A 21,557-nucleotide genomic window follows, 5' to 3' on the forward strand; every position below is an offset into this window, starting at 1 on the left:
CAAACACCTCATAGAATAAAACTTGTACAGTTAGATCATTAAGTTAGTGTTAAGAATCATTTGTTTCCGATTCATTTATGTAGCTATTTAGTGTATAGTTTTTTATTTTTTAGCACTTGCACTTTTTCTATGATTTATTATTATAACCAGAGGATAAGATCTTCTCCTGTGACATCTGATCAGTAAGTTTGGCGTTCGTAGTTTTCTGTCCAGCATTCTCACTTTGGTGATGTACAGCAAATTTGTGACGTACTGGTATCCTCTCATGTTTCTCTGATAGAAATTAATTTCATGTCTAGGAACGTGCCGATTTCTCGGCGGAAACATCTCGGGTTTATGACAAACCTGGTGGTTCAACACTTGAACATTGCTGTATTAGTAGTTTGTCACGCTACAGTAAAGGTATGTGTTGGAACAGCATGAAAGTTGCATTTTTTGGTTCAGGAATAATTGCACGAGTCTTGGAGACACAACTCTTCTCAGAATGCCTCTTGAAATGTAGTAATGATTTGGTTTCTTCGGTTGACATTGTGTGCATTGCCGGTGGGGCATATGCACGGTCTGTTCCACCATTCGGAGTGAGGAGGCGATAGTGGTGCCACAGAAGTTGATTTGTGGTCCGATAGTGGATCTTGGCGTGATGTGGATCATGCGACCGATACCGGTGGCGGCATCTTGCCAGATGGACGTGGGTTGCCAACGCCAGAGGCGAGTTAAAGTCCGAGTATGGTTATTTTTCTCGCTCTAGTTTGGTTAGGATTATCGCCAGTAGAGCGACGTGTTCTCATTGGTGGTTTTCGAGTGCACTTACACTTATGGATATTCGCCTAAGGTGCGATGTTTCTCGCTGGAGGTACTTTTTCGTCTGTGGTTATCACTTATGGATTATGGCCAGGAGTGTGATGACAGTAATAATAATAATAATAATAATAATGTCGTGTGACTAGGGCCTCCCGTCGGGTAGACCGTTCGCCGGGTGCAAGTCTTTCGATTTGACACCTCTTCGGCGACTTGCGCGTCGATGGGGATGAAATGATGATGATTCGGACAACACAACACCCAGTCCCTGAGTGGAGGAAATCTCCGACCCAGCCGGAAATCGAACCCGGGCCCTTAGGATTGACATTCTGTCGCGCTGACCACTCAGCTACCGGGGGCGGACAGGATTGTGATGATGTTCATGTTGAGGTGTTTCGATTGTGGATCCGCCAGTGCCAGAGGTGCGTTATCGGCAAATATTACTATTACATGGCGTCAGGAGGTGGAGTTCGAGTCACGCTAGTATATTCTTAGATGGATAGGAAGAAAGTGGAGAATGGGACCAGATGAAAACAGAAGATAATAATCGTTCTGCTCTAAAAAAATTCTTAAGAAGACCTGCCATTTATATATCATTGCAACAGATGTTATTTGATGATATTTGTACGCCGATTTTTGAGAGTTATTGGCCAGTTTCAGAGGAAAAGGTGAATTCGTGCTGATGTCTGATCTATGCTGACAGCACAGAGAGGAGTGTATAGATGCCGATGAGCAGTATTCATTCCAGATTCTGAGCCAGATATCCGCATCAGTGTCACCATCCAATATCGTGGCATCAGGAGAAGTATCAAAGTCCAGAGGTAGCTAAACTTGATAATGGGCAGAATAATTAGAAGTATGTGTTCCATGGTGTGAGAGTGCTTGAAGAATGAATGTGCAGGCTGTGCCGGCTTAGCTCATTGGGGTGCATGAGGGGTGTTAGGAAACTAAAATGACACTGGCATACACAACAGCAACGACTTCAGAACTAGAAAATGATTGTTTAGGTGTTTTTCTAGATAAGAGATTAATTATCGTTGTTTCGTTCTTTATTTTAAAGAAAAATAGCAGCAAGGCACTTTTCTCCACTATTAATAATACTGTAAAGTTTAACGACCATCAGTTCATATATTTCTTATGGTTTTCTATGTATGTGTTTATGTAAACATTATTGTAAAAACATGGCACTAAGACATGTGCTAAAGATTGTGCAGAGAACTACAGCGTTCCAAACAGAGACCAAGTAGAAGGCCGCGGCTGGACGTGGTTCGGCGCAGTGCAGGTGCACGTATCACAATGTGGCAGGCAGGGCTCAGGTGTCATAGTGGGACCTTGGGCGCAGGTACCAGCATGAAGTCACTGCAGGGCGACGTCCCTGGTGAGAGACCAACTGACATTATGTCACCACAGGGGTGCCTCACCTGTAGCCAGCAGGTAACGGAGGCCCGCCCCTGATGTCACATGAGCACTTGCCTGCAGACAACCTGTCCCCCATCCTGTGGCGGCAGCACAAGCAGCCATGGTGGATGTAATGACACTGGGACAGTTCAAGGGGGGCAGAGGTGTCGACGCAGACCTGTTCCTCCCTTTCACTTGTGCCAATGTAGAGTGAAAGGAACCGCAGGGGTGCCTTACCTGCAGCCAGCAGTTAACGGAGGCTCACCCCCTGACATAACACGACCACCTGGGACCACCGCAGTCTGATGCAAGAGTCTCGTGAGACCTGACCCAAACATAAGACCACTGCCTACTAGAAAGGAGAGACTGGAGAGTGTTGGACCGAGTGTCTCTGGTCACTTGCCATGACACTAACAACTGCTACTGGAGGACTATCTTTAACAAGAGCAACCATCTGTTATCTGCCACCCTATCCCTGGTCTGTTAAAAGTACAGATGCCTACCTGTTGCTGCCATAGACTTGAGACAGGTCTTGCCCTGACACCCCTGCAACTCACCTGCTACACCTGCCGTATCCAAACTGCTATACACCTCTTGACATAGTGCTGTGTTTATATGTCTGTCTAATGTTAATTTTTGGACTACCTAAAGACACTTGAGAATGGAGCAGCTGGAGACTTAAAAATGTTTGTGTTTTTTAGTTATTATTCATGTGTGCTTCACTGTATTTATTTTATTAGGTTACAGGAATCACTTAAGGGGCGACACCATTTTTAGAAGCACACTGGAGTACAAGGCCACTCTCATCTAAAATCTAAGATTGACAAAAGATCATGCAAAACTAATACCCTAATATTCAAATCACTTTTCGAAACTGACTCATGTATTTATTTTGTCTTTGTTCAAATGGTTCAAATGGCTCTGAGCACTATGGGACTTAACTGCTGAGGTCATCAGTCCCCTAGAGCTTAGAACTACTTAAACCTAACTAACCTAAGGACATGACACACATCCATGCCCGAGGCAGGATTCTAACCTGCGACTGTAGCGGTCGCGCAGTTCCAGACTGTAGCGCCTAGAACCGCTCGGCCATACCGGCCGGCTTTTGTCTTTGTCATTTGTGTAAAGTCTCATTATATTATACATGTCATTTACATTTTGTTTATTTTGTGTTAACACAATTTACTTTGGTGTACTGAAAGAACAAGTTTTGCTGAATGCTTGGATACAATTTACCATGTTATGATTTCTATCGAATATTGAGTCATTGTGAATGCTTCGGCAGTGGTAACAAACCTCTGAGGTAGAGAATGCTCAATGCTCAATGATATTGAATTGTGGTCAGGGAAACCAATCATCTCTGACCTCAGCTATGGTGTGACTGGGTTAGTTAAATGTCTGCAAAACCTTTTAACCATTCAGTCATTGTATTTAAGGTCATGGGTGTACGTCACAGGAGTGAGGGACTACAGGAACAATTCTAACACCCAGCAAATAACGAAACTTTTGCAGGCATGCAGCATTGAATATGTGCATGATCCCTGGTTGAATGAGGACAAGACAGGATAGGTTTTTTTTTTTTTGGTTGGCAGGGCTATCATGGTCTGGCATGTTATTCTCAAAGACCCAGTTACAGTGTCGTAATTTCTTCGGCCTCATGTCACACTAACGCTTTTTGAAGTGTGGCACTCCCCAAGCAGAAATTATTAGATGATGGGGAGATAGTGAGAGGTGGCACACCACTCTCTCACTTTAACTACACTGTCAGTCAGATTAATATTCACATTTTAGGTCATGATCTCCGTGTTCCCCAGTACTACCTTTGGTATGTGTGGTTTATGATCTTTTTACACTGGGAAGTTGTGGATAGAAGTTCCATATAACCGCATGTGTAGCCTGTAGAGAACTTGTACCCGAGAGGCCATGAGGTGACAGAGAGCGGGGAGAAAAATGGATTGCAGACCGTAAATGTTGTGTCCAGTGACCTGGCTGTTTGAGTAATTTGGGGAAGCAGCATGCTGTGAATTGTACTTTCAGAAGGACTTCAGGCTGTGGCACTTCAGTCCTCCCACTTAGGTAAGTAGTAGGTGGGCACCAGCTCGCAAAACATTTTACCTGGGCCAAGTGACAGACTGTTGCTAAGGTGGACAGTAGGCAGAAAGTGGGTGGAGGAAGCCATTTAAAAGAGACCGTTGTAATCTGAGCTTTTGTGCAAATGGTAGGATGGTCATAAAACTACAAACATTCTTATGTTAGAAGGTAGGACGATACGGACAGAGTGTCTGGTGCACGTATTTAGTGGAAGCAAGACTGTAGATACACTGACGTCAAGAAGTCGTCAGGTTCTTTTAGCGAGCGGCAAAAACATATATTTCATGGGCATTACTCTCTGAGAAGGTTAACAGACTTCTTTCAGAATCAGGAAATTGTTGGCCTGGAAAGATTATATCTCTTCATAAATGAGGGACTGTGGTCTGGCCTAGGTAGACTTTTTTGCCGAAACATGACATGCTTACCATGAGAAGCCTCCCTAGTCTAAAATCCCCTTTTTTTCAGAGCAGAGAGATTCTGAGTCGCTGATTGGCTCCCCTCAAGATAAGCAAAGTAGAGATTTGCTTCCCCAGCATGGGACCCCAGTGCTCTGTCTGTATTAGCTGTCAGGCCAGCAGAACAGTCAAGAGGGGAGATTCAATGAGCGGAGGACAGTTCGATTGGTTTGTACAACGTGAACGTGGTTTTTTTCTGCTAATTTGGCTGTTGTATCGAGGCTTGGTGGAAAGTGATTGTGGTTCTTTATCTTCTTCATCTTCTGGTGGAGAACTTCAGGTCTTTCCCTAGAGGGTTACACTTGTGGTCCGCAACTTGTGGTGGACTAAGAGCCAGTGGCACTTTCCAACTGTACCAACAGTGGAATTGCATTCATCTTGAACATACCGTGTGTTGTGAAGGTGAACTTACTCATCCTGATTCGGCTGTCAAACGTTTGACAATTCCAGCACGCGCCTTCATGCTTGTAAGTGAAATTGGTTGGCCAGACCAGTGAACGGATGCACCTCTCACTGAAATCTGCCGGGATTTCAGGGCTCTGATAGGGATGTTTCCCGAGTTCTAATAGTGATAACGCCAGCCCGCGTATTTTGCAAGTTTTCTGGATGCATGAGAACATTATAGCTGGCTGCACGCTACACACCTCACCCACAGCTTGCTCTTTTCTGTTGACCCCTGGAAGGGTAAAGTGTAAAGTACTGCTGCACTGGCGTAGGGTTGTTAAATAATATTGACAGCTCCATGTTCTCTGTGAACCATAGTTTGAGGTGTACTTGGTCATAGATGATACCTTCTGAATAGTATTCGGCCTCACAGTGGATTCATGTAAACAAAGTCGGATTGCCTTGTAAAATGGATTAATTCAGGGGAGACTTTGTATAGTTTTCACACTAATGAATGCTTTGCCAATCAAGCACCAACCCTTTCCTGATATATTGTTTTAATTTTTTGTAACATTTATCAGCTCGATTGTAGTTGTAAATAGATGAACAAAATCTTATTATTTTTGTGATCTTAATGATGCCACTGTCCTCATTCATACTCCTCCAATCATTTACTGTTTTTATTTTATTGTGATGATACATGGATACACTAGCAATTTAGGCACTAAATTAATTAATTTGATGATTAATTTGAGCCTTAAAAGTGACTGTAGACATAGGCAACAAAAATGTCATGAGTAAATTCACTAATTTCACATATTAAAATTTGGGGTGTAGCTCACTATTTCAAGATTGATGAGTAGACAATACTTTTCTTTATGTAAAGGTAATAACATTTAGCATCATTTGGACACATATGACTTGCAACTTCGCTGAGTGGAAGAGGGGTCAAAATAAGCGAACAAGTGTGTTGGCTGATCCGTAAATATTCAACAGTTTCTGAGACAACGGCCGTCATAGTTTTCGACGTAATTTGGATGGCTGTTAGCGCTTGCTTCATTCAACTGGTGGAGCAGTGGCTAGCGTCGCGGCCTTTCACTTTGCATACCGTGTTCGAAACCCGATTACTGTTTTTGTTTTATTTTTTTCATTTATCTACACATATCTGTAGAAGGTTACCACACGAATGTTTCATCGGAATTCTATAGATGACAATGCAGCCTCAAACCCAGAAGAATTTTATTGGATGTGTGTGTGGTATTTTCAGGGGTTACATTCATATTTCGTTCTTAATTATTACATTTTTTCTTGTGTTTATGCTTCAGGGAGATCTGGGACATTCCCTTGCGTGATACCGATCGTAGAAAGATTCCAACGTAGAAATTCCGAACAGCAGTAGTATCACACAAAGCCAACTTTGGCACAGTGACATTTATTTGTATGAATCTCACTAAAGAAAGAAACGTCGTTAACGCCGCTGAAGATTTCGGACGTTGGCTGTAATTGCAGGGCAAGCCACGCACGCTCCCGTCCGGAACCGCGCGACTGCTACGGTCGCAGGTTCGAATCCTGCCCCGGGCATGGATGTGTGTGATGTCCTTAGGTTAGTCAGGTTTAAGTAGTTCTAAGTCTAGGGGACTGATGACCTCAGATGTTAAGTTCCATAGTGCTTAGAGCCATTTGACTCATTTGAACTTGCCGTGTCCTCCTCATGAGGCAGCAGTCTGCTGACCCCATGAACCGACCGTCGCATGGATACCTAAAACACTTCGTATTGCTGAGATTATAACTGCTTTCTGAGCGGTTATAGCCTCTGATGATGTCTCCAGCAACGGAAGACAAAACGTTAGACAGAAAGCTATGCCTTGATCCACGGTCTAATGCCCATAAAACAAACATCACCAACAACACAAATACCGGCCATGGAAGCTTGGAGTGCTGAATGGTGCCGCTTATGTCGGTGGTTTACCCTGTTTGGGGCACTTATCGTCTCTAGAATCTCTAGAATGATTCCCCATTCATCAGTACGTCGTTTATATGCTTTTCACCGCATCACGTGCCTACGGTAGCACTGAGGCAGTACCCTATCTGGCAACGGACGTTGGTCATAACGTTTTGGATCATCCGTGTAGACAGCACTAATCTCTTATCAGTATGCGATTTCCCATAGTAATTCCAACAAATCTAAATACTCAATTTGCCTTCCCTAATACTCAATTCGTATGGTCATTTCATTTTGTATCGCTTCGTAGTCCCCTAAATATTACAACGATGTAAGTTAACCACTAAGGCAAATACTGTTGGGTTCTTTCTCTTGTTTATGTGCTTTATACTGCGTTTATTAATAATTAAGGAGTCTAGATAGCCAGTAAAACTAATGAAAACCACTCTCTCCATCCCCTTGCAATCACCTGCATTAGCGGTGCTACAATGTTTCCATGAAGAACGTCCGAAGTTAATTTCGTTTTTGTGAAATGTTTACCGAACAGCATAACGTACCAGGTTATATCTTCGATCTAGTCACGTATTTGCAGATATATCCCGTACGGTCGTATTTTATCAGTCGACAATGCCACATAGCATAAAATGCCATTCTGGAACGTAAGCAGACTGTATCTGCCTGTTCCCCTGTTCCTGTCTAGAATATACTTCAGTCTTGCAATAGACAAACATTGGGACAATTAATCTGAAGTTTTCTGCAGCTGTTCTCTCACACTTTTTGAAAACTGGATTCACCTGCGCTGTTTTCCGTTCACGCGGGACCATTCAGTGCGCGAACTTTTGTCGATAACTGAGCTAGAGAAAGAACAGCCCTCAGTGTAAAATCTAAGAATATTATTGGCGCACCTCGTCCAATTTGTCTGATATCTGTTGTTTTTAACAGCAGAGGTGCTTATTTCAGTATCAGTTCATTGGCGAGTATGCGCGGCGATCAAAACTTAGTACATCAGTGGCAAAGCGAGTAGACTCGTTGTGGCGGTATGTTATTCTTGAATTAACGCAGTTTCGAACGTTGGCTTAAAAATTTCGGATTTCAGTCTCTTGTCTTCTTTGTCTACATCACGAGGCTCTGGTTGTATGATTTTGAACCGTTAATCGACTTTACATAAAACCCCAAGTTCCTACAATTTTTTGAAATAAGACCACAAGTTCCTAGAATTTTCTATAAGCTCTTTCGACTACAATTCACGCTTAGCTCTTGCTTGCACTTGTGTGAGCTGCTTTTAGTTTTTGTCTACTTTCTGCTTCGCAGAAACACTCTGGCTTTTCAACATTCTCCTAGGTGAACTTTTATGGCCTTATATTGCTGTACTTGGCGCACATCTTTGCAGAAAGCGGTTTATAAGGTGTTTGAGCTTTCAAACACTCTTCTACACCTGTCCCAACAAATAAGGACATTTGTAAGCTAAGATCGCGTGTTATAATATTTTTTATTTCTTCAATGACCGGTTTCGATAGAGTCTAGCTGTCATCTTCTGGAAATACTGTTAATAAATCGCAGGTGACTGCTAGACTCTGTCGTAACCGGCCATTGCGGAAATAAAATTAGAATAAAAATATTATAACAGACGATCTTGGCTGCCAAATATTCTTTTACACCAAATATCTGGTCACTCCCAACAACATGTGCAACGTGTACGCCCCAGAGAGTTTGATACTCGCACTCTCAGTTCATCTCTTAGAGGGATGCTTATTTTATTGAACGTTGTACCTCTTGTGATTTCGTATCAATAAAGGAAATACACTGCTCGAATTTCCTTCCTACCAAAGAAAACTGGTATCAAACTTACGACACATTTTCCCTATGAACATAGGTGAAGAGTAATTATTTTTTCTTGATGAAAAGCAGTTCTATCGCCTGATTTCCTTCGTAATATTTGAACCAGTCGTTGACGTTCCATAGCTTAACATGAAATACACAGGGTGTCCCAAAATAAAGTATACACTCTTTGAAACTGAACGTCTCTTTAATAAAAGGGATTAGAAATACAATTTTAGCGGTATTAGGTGTCTCATGGTTCGACTTAAGGTGGTAAATGTTCAAACTGATGTCCGTCCATCGCAATACACCGTCGACAACGACTTACGACTGAGCGACATGCCAACTTTATTGTTTCCAACGGAATAGCATCACAGGCTTGCTCAATTTGCTCTCTAAGATCATCCAGTGTGTGTGGTCTCGCAGTATTCTTGAGAGTACCCCACAGAAAGAAGTCTAGAGGATTTAAATCTGGAGATCGGGCGGGATACTCCACACTCCCTCTTCGTCCTATCCATCTGGCAAGGAATGTACGACTGAAAAATGCCAGGTGACGGTGAGATGGCGCTCCATCCTGCTGACACTACGCTAAGACCAGGAGTTATCATTTCCAACATTTCCAAGTACGAGTCGCCCGTGACAGTATTGTCAAAGAAGTACGGCCCGATTAACCCTCTAGAAGACAGACCACACCATACTGTTACTCCTGGTAGATTAACAAGCCCTTGTTCAGTTACGTATGGATTCTCCCTGGCCTAGTACACGAAATTACGGCGGTTAATTGTTCCATCAAGTTTAAACGTCGCGTCATCTGACCAAAGAATTCGTTCTTAGAAACATTGCTGTTCTTCACATCTGTTAATGAACCACTCACAAAAGTAGCTTCGCCTTTCAGGATCATCCTCGTTAAGAGCATGGAGAAGTCTTGGAATGTAAGGCTTAAAATTCTGAGACCGCAAAATTCTATGAACTCTGCTTCTGCAGATCCCAGTCTCACGAGAGCATTGCCTCATACATTTCTGCGGGGATCGTGTGTATGCCTGGATTACTGCATCAACACTCTCATTGTCTGTTGAACTTCTCTTTCATCCGCTATGTCCCTTCTTCATATCGTGTACCATTCCTTCTACTTCAAACTTGTCTCTGAGTCTTGTAATTGTTACTCTAGTCGGAGGTGGTGGCCCACATTCAACTCTCCAACGTCGGCGTACCGCACTCACATTCTCTGTTGCCAGTAACAATTTTGCACGCATTTCCGTTGTTCAAACGATATCGCCATGTTTGCTCACAACCCTGAAACAAAAGAAAGCGTTGCGATTGCAGTCTTTCTCGGCGTATTCCACCGATGAATTATTATCGGGTTATCAGCCGAGTGGTGGCGTCGTCTTATAGCAACGTTTCAATGAGTTTCGTACCCATCATCTTCTGGCGAAGTGATGGGTACGAAACTCATTGAAACGTTGCGACAAGACGACACCACCATTCGGCTGATAACCCGAGAAGAATTCATCAAAAGAAAGCGTTGTTATGTTTTTCACCACCTTCTAAATTATTACCCATAAAAATTGTATTTCTCTCTCCTTTAATTAAAGAGATACTCTGTTTCAAAGAGCGTATACATTATTTCGGGACACCCTGTATTTCACAGGTATTAGGTGGAAACTACTATTTTCACTCGGTTTATCCACCGCGCTCTTTGTGATAGCCTTCCGACTGAAGCCGTATGTTTGCTGCTGCCAGTCGCAATTCATTTTATCATGGATTTATGTGAATCAGTACATGCACGTGTTGTGTTTACGACATTGGAATAACCTGTGGCACTGCCTCCAGTGGTCTCAGGCTCCTTTCTCTGTCGTGTTGCACCACACACGTCATCACTTTGTAAAAACTGAAGTGAGGAAAGGTGGCGTCTAGATTTCAGATATAGTCAGTCAATAAACCCATTCACGCGCGAACCTTGAATCCGGATGTCCGTTTCTCATTTTTGACTAGTTTAAGCTTCTCGTTTATTTGAGATCAGATTTGAGGTTTTTGATAATAACATTTCTAGCATTAGTTTACAAGCCTACTTATCTTTACCGCGATTAATGTATCTTAGTTATCGTTGCAGATACGAAGGGAATGAAAATCATATACTGTACTTGCAACTATCATATGATCTACGTATTTCTGGCTATGGAAATAAGGCCGTCTTCAAATTACTCCAAGACTGATGTATGTGGTTGCCAGTAGAAACAGAAAATTATGAATCTAAGCCCTCTCTCGGGTATTACTCACGATCATATAAATTCCCAGTCAGATTTATATGCAAATTTGTTAGTCCTAAATATTTCTGCACCTCCCGATAAAGCAGATCTGCCTTCTAGGTAAAAGAAAGTTTTCTCATTTTTTATCCCAAGAGTGAACCATCCCTTAGGAACGCTCGACTGCTTTGTTGGAGTGAGATGAGTTCTGTGACTTTGCGACGCGTTGTTTACATAGTTAATTACTGGTCTTTGCTCGTTTTCAGCGCATCATCACTCATCAGTTTTAATTGGCTTTTCTGGAATGACTGGAATGTTGGAGCCTTGCCTAATTTAAAAACGGTCCGTATGCAAACCACACAGTAGGCAACGTTACAAGCTCCGCTCTGCGGCACAGGTTCGAGAAATCTGCGCTCCGTGTCCGTAGGAAGCATGTAGTCTAATTTTAAGTCCTCCACGCGGCCCATAACATAGAAGCCTGAGATATTCTATCAGATTAATAGCTGTCAGGCTTCCTGTCTTCGCCAATTAAGATGATCTTGAAGATGAATTGAAAATAGTCTTAGAAATCAGACGATCACGTTATTGATGACAAGGTGAGACACGATAATCTGGAACAAACTTGCGGTTGCTCATGGTAGAGCCTTTTCTTACTTAACAGGTGATTCGTCCTAGCGCGTGGGACTTACACTGTTCAGTCACATTAATGTGACTACCGCCTACGTCCGACGTCAGTGTGCATTAACGACTCACAGACGGTATATGGCATCACTAATAGTGGAGAGTATATAAAGCGCGTGGGTGGAGAGCGGGGGTGGAGGGGCAGCGTACGCTGAAAACAGTGTAGTAGTTGTCGTAATGCCGAAACGGAGCGATTCCTCTTACGTCCAAAATGGCATGGTCGTTGGCTCTCGGGCCAAGGGTGGAACCATTTGCGAAACGGCTTAGACTGCGAACTGCTCGCGTGCCGCCTTGGTTAACGAATACCGTGCATGGCAAAATGGCGCTACCCAAAACCGATGCCGAGGCAAACCTGGTGCACCACGGGCTACAGGTGACAGGGATTAACGACGGTTGCGATATGTGTACGGGAGAATAGACGTGGAACCGTTGAGCAACAGACCAGCCAGATGAACCAACGGCCTGCAAACAGTGTGCTTTTCTCTTTTTTTAAAAAAAAAAAACGAAGAGTAAATCGCCATTTGACTGTGTATTACTAATTTATCTCCTGTACTATATAAATGGTTCAAATGGCTCTAACCACTATGGGACTTAACATCTGAGGTCGTCAGTCCCCCAGACTTGGAACTACTTAAACCTAACCAACCTGAAGACATCATTCACATCCATGCCCGAGGCAGGATTCGAACCTGCAACCGTAGCAGCAGCGCGGTTTCGGACTGAAGCGCCTAGAACCGCTCGGCCACAGCGGCCGGCCGTACTATATAGTTTTCGGCTTTCACTCCATAATCAAATGCAGTGCTAGAAGTTGTTAGACCATTGTTATGACATATCTGTTAAGACAGTACAAAGCAGGTAAACAAGACTAAGATGTAACTTTAAGATGTAACTGTCAAAGTTGCCGAAGTTGAACACTCTTTACCAACAGTGTCTCCTCAACTACCGTTCCGTGAACGCCGCTGCGTACAGGCCTCCGAAGCGGTCACCTTGTTCACGCACCCATGCTGACCGCTGTCCATCGGCGGCGAAGGCTGGAATTTGCACGCTAACGCCACCAGTGGACATCTTCCGATCGGTGACAGGTAGCCTTTTCAGATGAATCACATTTTATACTCCATTGGACAGATGGCCTTTGGCATGTACGAAGCGAAATATATGAAATCCTGCAACAGTCGTCGGAAGGGTTGAGGCAAGAGGAGAGAGCGTTGTGGTCTGGGGAATGTTTTCGTGGCATCTCCTTGGTGCACTAGTCATTCTGAAAGGTGCAGTGGGTCGACACAATCATGCATCTATCCTTGGGGACCATGTGCCCGCTACATGTATGCTTTTTTCGGCACGGTGGCATCAACCAGCAGGAAAATGCAACGCGTCACACAACTCGCAGTGTATGTGCATGGCTCGAAGAGCATCAGGATGTGTTTCTTATACTCCTCTGGCCACCAAACTCCCCAGATTTAAACCCACTCGAGAATCTGTGACCTGTGGACTACCTCGATCGGACTATTTGGGTCTAGGATCCTCATCCGAGGAACCTAGACACAAAGCAATTAGTGACATGTAGATGCTAGTGGACGCTGATTTACATCAATGAGGAAAATTGAAAATTTGTGCCGCACTGGGATTCGAGCCCAGGTCTCCCGCTCACTAGGCAGATGCTCTGACCACCATGCCACCTGGACACAGTGGTCGTCGCTACAGCACACAGCTGACCACGGCACTGGAGCGGCATGGTCCAGAAGCTCATGGGCTCTTTCTGCACGTCTCACAGCGTTCCACACTGTAAAAGGTGGTTATTCACACTTTTGACAGGTCGTTAAGTCAATGTGACTTGACAGTGTATTCTGCTCTTGTAACATAGCCGAGATATCTGGCGCAGACTAGATACCTACTCGGGGGGGGGGGGGGGGGGGGCTGTGCAAATCCCGGTCCGACCATCCGTATATAGGCTCTCCCTGATTTCCCTAGATCGGTTAAGGTTAATGCCGAAGTTGTTCCTTTGACCCTGCCTTCCAACTCCCCCCACCTCCCTTCACCAACCCGACAATGTGCTTGTCTCTGATGACCTCGTTGACGGTACGTCAAACCCCAGTCTTTCAGCCTTCCTTGTCTTGCAACACCGTTTTCCTTAAATGGCCCGACATCTTCCTGAAATTGGAACCTTCTACAACTAACATTTCTTTCATCACCGCTCGATAATCTGTTGGTATCTCTGACTCAAAAGTAGCCATGTCGCAATTCGGGTGGCTGTTCTCTGCCTACACACTGAAACAGGTCTATTGGGAGTTTGTTATTTCCATTTCTGGAATGGATATCTCAAACGCTAAGCGACAGTTTTGAATTGCTTATTATATGTGCGTAGTCTTTGGTCAGAGTAGTTGTGTCTCTGGACGTTATGCTTGTTTTGTCATCGCTATCTCAAACGCTAAGCGACAGTTTTGAATTGCTTATTACTCGTGCCCAGTCTTTGGTCAGAGTAGTTGTGTCGCTGGACGATATGCTTGTTTTGTCATCGCTGCCTGGCAGCGGGGAGCGCGGAAGTTCTCTGTTAGAGGGGTTGTGAGACAGACGCCGAGCGGACGACACGTGGCAATGTAGACGTAAAGTTTAGTGAATCTGTGTTTAAGTAAAATGATTTGTAGAATGAGATTTTCACTCTGCAGTGGAGTGTGCGAGGATATGAAACTTCCTGGCAGATTGAAAGGATATTGCGGAGACATGGCTCAGCCACAGCCTGGGGGATATTTCCAGAATGAGATTTTCACTCTGCAGCGGAGTGTGCGCTGATATGAAACTTGCTAGCAGATTAAAACTGTGTGCCGGACCGATACTCGATCTCGAGACCTTTGCTTTGGTGGGCAAGTGCTTTACATTTTTTTTTAAATTCCAGTTTTTTCGCTTTTGTTCGTTGCATCTGGTCGGGGCGGACATCGTAAGATATCCGTTTAAGTTCGTTGTTGATCGATTAACTCAGTTTTTTTTTTTTTTTATTACGGAAGGCAGCTAACCCTCTGACTGAACACGCTGAGCTACCGTGCCGGCGATATTTGCTCGTTTTCGTTCGTTGTATCTGCTCACGGTGGACGTCGCAAGACATCCACTTCAGTTCGTCGGTGTTCCATTAAATCAGTTTTTTTATTACAGAGGGCAGCTAACCCTCTAACCGAACACACTTGTTACCGTGCCGGCTACCATCTGAGCTATCCATGCACGACTCACGCCCTGTCCTCACAGCTTTACTTCTTCCAGTACCTTGTTCCCTACTTTCCAAACTTCACAAAAGCTCTCCTGCGATTTGTGTTTGAATATTATGAAACAGAGGAGAAGATTCGGTTAGTAAGCCGGCCGGTGTGGCCGAGCGGTTCTAGGCGCTACACTCTGGAACCACGCGACCGCTACGGTCGCAGGTTCGAATCCTGCCTTGGGCATGGATGTGTGTGATGTCCTTAGCTTAGTTAGGATTAAGTAGTTCTAAGTTCTGGGAGACTGATGACCTCAGAAGTTAAGTCCCATAGTGCTCAGAGCCATTTTTTTCGATTAGTAATTTAGAATGAAATAAGATGTAATGGGGCCCAGGAAATGACCTGGGGGGGGGGGGGGGTCTCTGCAGACATCATGAGACTCTGGCATAAAATGGGGGTGATACGCGATTACAAAAACTCAGCAAGAGAGTTCTCACAGCCTCTGTCACCTCAATTCTCCAACTTCCTACCTACACGTGGTGCCCCTGTTAAGCCGAGCAACTCAGCGGAAGGTTGGGTAACCAACCCCAGCGGGAAACTGAGTCGGTGAGCAGATAGGAGTTGGAGGACAGTGGAAGGCAACGGGAAACCACCACTGAACTATCCCAAGAAAACCCCATGGCTTCGCTCAGCTCAAAATGTTCCGGAGTTTCAAGTTCCCCGACCGGATCTCCGGGGGGAACCAGGTTGAGAGGAGCTTCACGAAGAGTAAGATGGTGCAAAGAGAAGCACTGCATAGGAACATGGAATGTAAGATCCATGTATCAAGGAAAACTAGACATAGTGAAAAGAGAAATGGAAAAAATTAACATCGACATATTGGGAATAAGTGAAATGAGGTGGACTGACAGGGGAGAATTTGCTTCGGATGGCCATATGGTGTATTATTCTGGGCACGATAACAACAGAAGTAATGGAGTAGCCTTCATAGTTAGTGATAAAGTGAGAAAAGCTGTAATGGGATGCAAATATAAAAATGATAGAATGATGTCCATCAGACTTCAAGGTCAGCCCCTCAACATCACAGTAATTCAAGTTTATGCACCAACAACCGATGCTGAAAAGAAAATTATTTACCAGTTCTATGGAGATTTACAAGAATTACTACTGTCAACACCAAAAAAGGATATCGTCTTCATAGTTGGAGATTGGAATGCAAAAGTGGGAAATGAAGCTGTAGAAGGTATAACAAGGAAATATGGTCTTGGTACAACAAATGAAGCTGGACAGAGACTCCTAGAATTCTGCCAAGAAAATTCATTTATAATTACTAATACACTGTTTCAACTACCAAAACGACGCCTATATACCTGGACTTCGCCAGATGGCCAACACCGGAACCAAATTGATTACATACTTTGTAATCAGAAGTGGAAGAGCGCGGTTCAGTCAGCTACAACAAGACCTGGGGCTGACTGCGGATCAGATCATGAGCTGATTGCAAAATTTCGGCTGAAACTTCAGAATGTAGCAAAAAGTATCCCAGCTTACAGATACGACCTTAACTCTATACCCTCCGACTATGCTGTAGAGGTACAAAACAGATTTAATGTATTACAGCTGGAGGACAAAAGCTCGCAAGAGATATGGACAGAAGTAACTAATACTGTCAAGGAGGCCGCAGAGAAACACATTCCCAAGAAAAGGAACAATAAGAAGGCTAGATGGCTATCAGTTGAGGCACTGCAAGTTGCAGAAGAATGAAGGAAAGCAAAAATCAAGGGATATAGATCAGCTATGTTTGAATTAAATAAAGATTTTCAGAAGTTAGCTAGAAGAGATAAAAATATATTCTTTAATGAACAGTGCAAGGAAGTTGAAGATAGTAACGGAATGGGGAAGACAAGAGATCTTTATAAGAAAATTAGAGAAATTAAAGGAAAATTCCAGGCAAAAATTGGAATGATAAAAGGTAGAAACGGGCAAGATCTGAGTGAAGCAGAGGATGTTAAGGAAAGATGGGCAGAATATGTAGAAGACCTATACAAGAAAGAACTGCATCATGACAGGGCTCCTACTGCTGATGTTAATGTTAATTTAGAACTAGAGCCAGATATTTTGGAGAGCGAAATCCCGTGGGCCCTTGAAAATATGGCTGATAACAAAACTAGTGGACATGATGAAATACCAGCAGAATTGTTTAAAGTCACTGGAAAGGATGCAGTGAAAGTGCTGCACTCAATATGTCAAAAAATATGGATCACGCAGCAGTGGCCAGAAGACTGGAAAAGATCAGTATTCATCCCCATTCCAAAGAAGAAAAGCTCTAAAGAATGCTCAGATTACCGAACAATCGCACTTATTTCACATGCTAGCAAAGTTATGTTGAAAATCTTACAAAATAGACTTCGCCAATATCTAGATCGAGAGCTACCAGAAGAACAAGCTGGATTTAGGAAAGGAAGAGGAACTAGAGATCAAATTGCTAACATACGGTGGATTATGGAAAAAGCGAGAGAATTCCAGAAAGATGTGTACCTCTGCTTTATTGACTACGCCAAAGCCTTTGACTGCGTCGATCACAACAAATTATGGAACGTACTGAAAAACATGGGTGTACCAGATCACCTCATTCATCTGATACGGAGTTTATACCTTGACCAAGAAGCCACGGTGAGAACTATGTATGGAACAACGAAATGGATAAAGATTCAGAAAGGGGTCCGGCAAGGCTGCATACTGTCACCGTACTTATTCAATCTGTATGCAGAATATGTTATGAGGAATGCGAGGCTAGATGAAGGAGAAACAGGAATTAAAATAGCTGGAATAAATGTAAACAACCTCAGGTACGCGGATGATACGATCCTGTTGGCAGAAAGTGAAGAAGAATTGAGAACACTCTTACTGAAGGTGAAAGACGAAAGTGAAAAGGCCGGTCTAATGCTGAATGTGAAGAAAACGAAAATTATGGCAACTACACCTACCAATTCGTGGGATATAGCAGGAGAAACCATGGAGGTAGTGACCACATTCATTTACCTCGGTTCCCAGATCTCTGCTGACGGTGACTGCAGCCATGAAATCCGGAGACGCCTGTTGCTCGGTAGACAGGCGATATCAAACCTTGACAAGGTTGTAAGGTCCAGAGATATAACACTAGCAACAAAGATCCGTATTGTGAGGGCTATGGTCTTTCCAGTTGTGATGTATGGATGTGAGACCTGGACCATTAGAAAGGCTGAACGGCGAAGAATTGACTCCTTCGAATTGTGGTGTTGGAGGAAACTTCTTAGAGTTCCATGGACTACAAAGAGAACCAACAGATCAATATCGGAGCAAATTAAACCAGATTTCTCCCTGGAAGGTCTAACGTTAAAACAAAAGCTGACCTACTTTGGACACACAATGGGAAGGCATGCCTCGCTGGAAAAAACATTAATGCTGGGGAAGATTGAAGGAACTAGAAGAAGAGGACGCCAGAGGATGAGATGGATCGATGGCATCACAGAAGCAATGTGTTCCAACCTGGAAGGTCTACGGGAGAAAGTGCATGACAGGAAAAAGTGGCGTGATTTGGTTCATGGGGTCAAGAAGAATCGGAACCGACTAAACGAATAGAGAGAGAGAGAGAGAGAGAGAGAGAGAGGGAGAGAGAGAGAGAAGATGTAATGAGATTAGAAAAGCATGTGAAGAGAAATGAATGTAATAGTTTTTATTTAGCTGCATTGCAGTCGTGCGTAGTTTGGAACAATTGTTGAATCAGACGTCCATATCAGGGAACTTTAAGTGTCTCGTTAAAGATTGAATAATTTTCACTGTAAGATATTTTTCATGTTTATTAAGTATTTGTCTAACATTTGTGAGAGGGGTTGGGTTGATTTGAGGAGGAGACCAAACTGCGAGGTCATCGGTCTCATCGAATTATAAAGGAAGTCGGCTGTGCCCTTTCAAAGGAACCATTCCGGCATTTGCCTGAAGCGATTTAGGGAAATCACAGAAAACCTAAATCAGGGTGGTAGGACGCGGGATTGAATAGTCGTCCTCCCCGAATGCGAGTCCAGTGTGCTAACCACTGCGCCACCTCGCTCGGTAACATTTGTGAGAGTAAGAATTTGATATCAATGTTGCTCTTTGTCAATGTTAATGAGCGTCACAACATGAATTTCATACATCATCATCATCATCATCATCAGTGTTCTGCCTAAAGGCAGGTTTTCACATGGTAGTTCTCCAGGCTGTCCGGTCTTCTGCCATCCTCTTCAGGTCTGCATAATTTCCTCTTCCCTTTATGTCGTCTATCACCTTGTATCTCCTTCTTCCTCTCAGTCTTCTCCCACAAACCAATCCTTCCAAAGCATCTACTAGCAAGCATTCCCTTCTCAACGAATGTGCCAACCAGTTCTTTTTCCTTTCTCTTACAACCTTCAGCAGACATCTTCTCTCACCAATCCTTTCCAATACTCTTTCATTACTCACTCTTTCCATCCAGCTTATTCTCTCCATTCTCCTCCACATCCACATCTCAAATGCTTCTAACCTTTTTTCGTCCTCTCGTCTCAGTGTCCATGTTTCTACCCCATATAGTGCCACACTCCAGACAAAACATTTGCCAAACCTTTTCTTTAGTCCTTTATCTAATTTGCCACATAAGGGTCTCCTCTTTCTGTTAAATGCCTCCTTCGCTATGTCAATTTGAGTTTTCACCTCCTGGTGACGTCTCAAGTCTTCAGTTATTGTGCTTCAGAGATATTTAAATTCACTTGCCTGGCTAATGGTAGATTGTCCTATTTTAATATTGGACAGTCTGCTCCTTGTACTGATGACCATACTCTTTGTTTTTGATGTGTTTATTTGCATCCCATAATCCACACAAGCTTCATTTAGATCTTTGAGCATGTTATTCACTGTCCGAATATCACGTCATCAGCAAATCTTACACATTCTATTCTCTTTCCACCAATACATATTCCTCTTTTCCCATCTAAACTTTTCACAATAATCTCTTCAAGGTATACGTTAAACAACAGTGGGGAAAGGCAACAACCTTGTCTAACACCTCGACCAATGCTGCTTCCTTCTGACATTTCATTTCCAGTCCTTATCCTTACTTTCTGGTGACGACCTCAACGGCAGCGAAGGCGGAGAAGATGGGCTTGGGTACGGCGGAGCTGACGGAAGAGGCACCTTTTCTCTTTGGGTACAAAAAGAGTACAAGTAGCGACTGAACCCCAGAAGGGCGGCTACAGACAGCGTCTGACTCATGGTGAGTGGCTGACTTTAGGCTGGGCATCCTACTGCCTATGTGGAAAGTAACGGGAAACTACCACATTACATTCCCAAGTAGTACATGGTATGTCTCTCCATGTGAAAGATTCCGGAATTTCATACAAGTAATAATATATCGGATAATTTAAAAACAATTTGTTAAAGAAATATTTCATCTAAGAGCACTATCCACATCCTCGATCCAACTCATTTTTATTTAAAGTGTGTCTCACTCTGTATGTGTATAAAATAGTTTACTTATTGTCTGGAGCTTTGCACTAAGCCCTCAGCAACTGCAGCTAGAAATTTGTGGCTGTCACACAGAGAGCAGCAAACATCGCCTTTCCGAGCAATTACGTTGCGAGGTCAGGATCAGTTGTCTACGACAATTATCAACGCACAGGATCCCTTTCATGAATGGCGTTATTAGGCAGATTATTAACGCACAGGGATCACTTTGGTCACATAAAAGATTAATACTAAATTTAAGGATTTAATCAGTTTACACATGTTTAAGAAGATTATAGAACAGGGCCAAATTCATGTTGTATTCTCGTAGGCAGGAAACTTTGAACGCGACCTTTTTTTTTTCTAAGGAATGTACGTAAACAAGTAAAGGAACAATGCAGAATTTCAACGTCACACAGTATAAAAAGTTCTTTCCTTTCTTCTGCTGTCGTTGCGATAGAGATTTCCATTTAATCCAGACTTTACGCGAGTCGCCATACGTGACATAATAACGCCTCCATCGGTGAAATAAACACTACTCGGCCGACCCTGATCTACTTGTTGTCCATCTATGTCTGTGATAAAGGTTGTCAGCCTCGCTCTGACCCGTGTTACAAGGTTAAATAGCAACACTGATATGAGCCATGCAATGCAGTACTTCTCACAGAACTACACGTACAATACTATAAAATAGTCCATGTGAATCATTAAATGCCAGAAGTAGGTAGTTTTCAGTGGAACTAAAGATATGTTACAGCCGTAATAGCAAAAGTTTTACCATAAAATTAGTGAAACGGCTTAGTTCAGTTACATTTTCAGTACGCATCATAATTACAGCTGTTGGCGATTTAAAAGTGAAGAAATTAGAACGTTGTACCTGTTACTGTTCAATGTTAATTTAATGAATGATTTCTTGAGGAAAATCCATTGGCAGGCATAATATTTCCATAATTCACAAATTTGATGTAAGCATTATAACCTTAGAACAATCCTGAGGATACATTTAAAAAAATGCAACTTGTTGTCTACACAACTGTTTCACAACGAATGTATTACTTAATTACCTTTGTAA

At 43.2% G+C, this 21,557-nt stretch overlaps 1 protein-coding gene across 1 annotated transcript in view; it reads left to right on the plus strand.

Annotated features, from left to right (window-relative positions):
- Window positions 1-2,148: 2,148 nt before the first annotated feature.
- Window positions 2,149-21,557, plus strand: part of LOC126474458 (uncharacterized) — a 118,321-nt gene continuing 98,912 nt past the window's right edge. The window contains exon 1 of the mRNA XM_050101931.1: window positions 2,149-2,176. Coding sequence (XP_049957888.1) covers window positions 2,149-2,176 — 28 coding nt within the window. The remainder of the gene's footprint in view (window positions 2,177-21,557) is intronic.

The sequence above is a fragment of the Schistocerca serialis genome, chromosome 4 (assembly GCF_023864345.2).
Source record: "Schistocerca serialis cubense isolate TAMUIC-IGC-003099 chromosome 4, iqSchSeri2.2, whole genome shotgun sequence".
NCBI lineage: Eukaryota > Metazoa > Arthropoda > Insecta > Orthoptera > Acrididae > Schistocerca > Schistocerca serialis.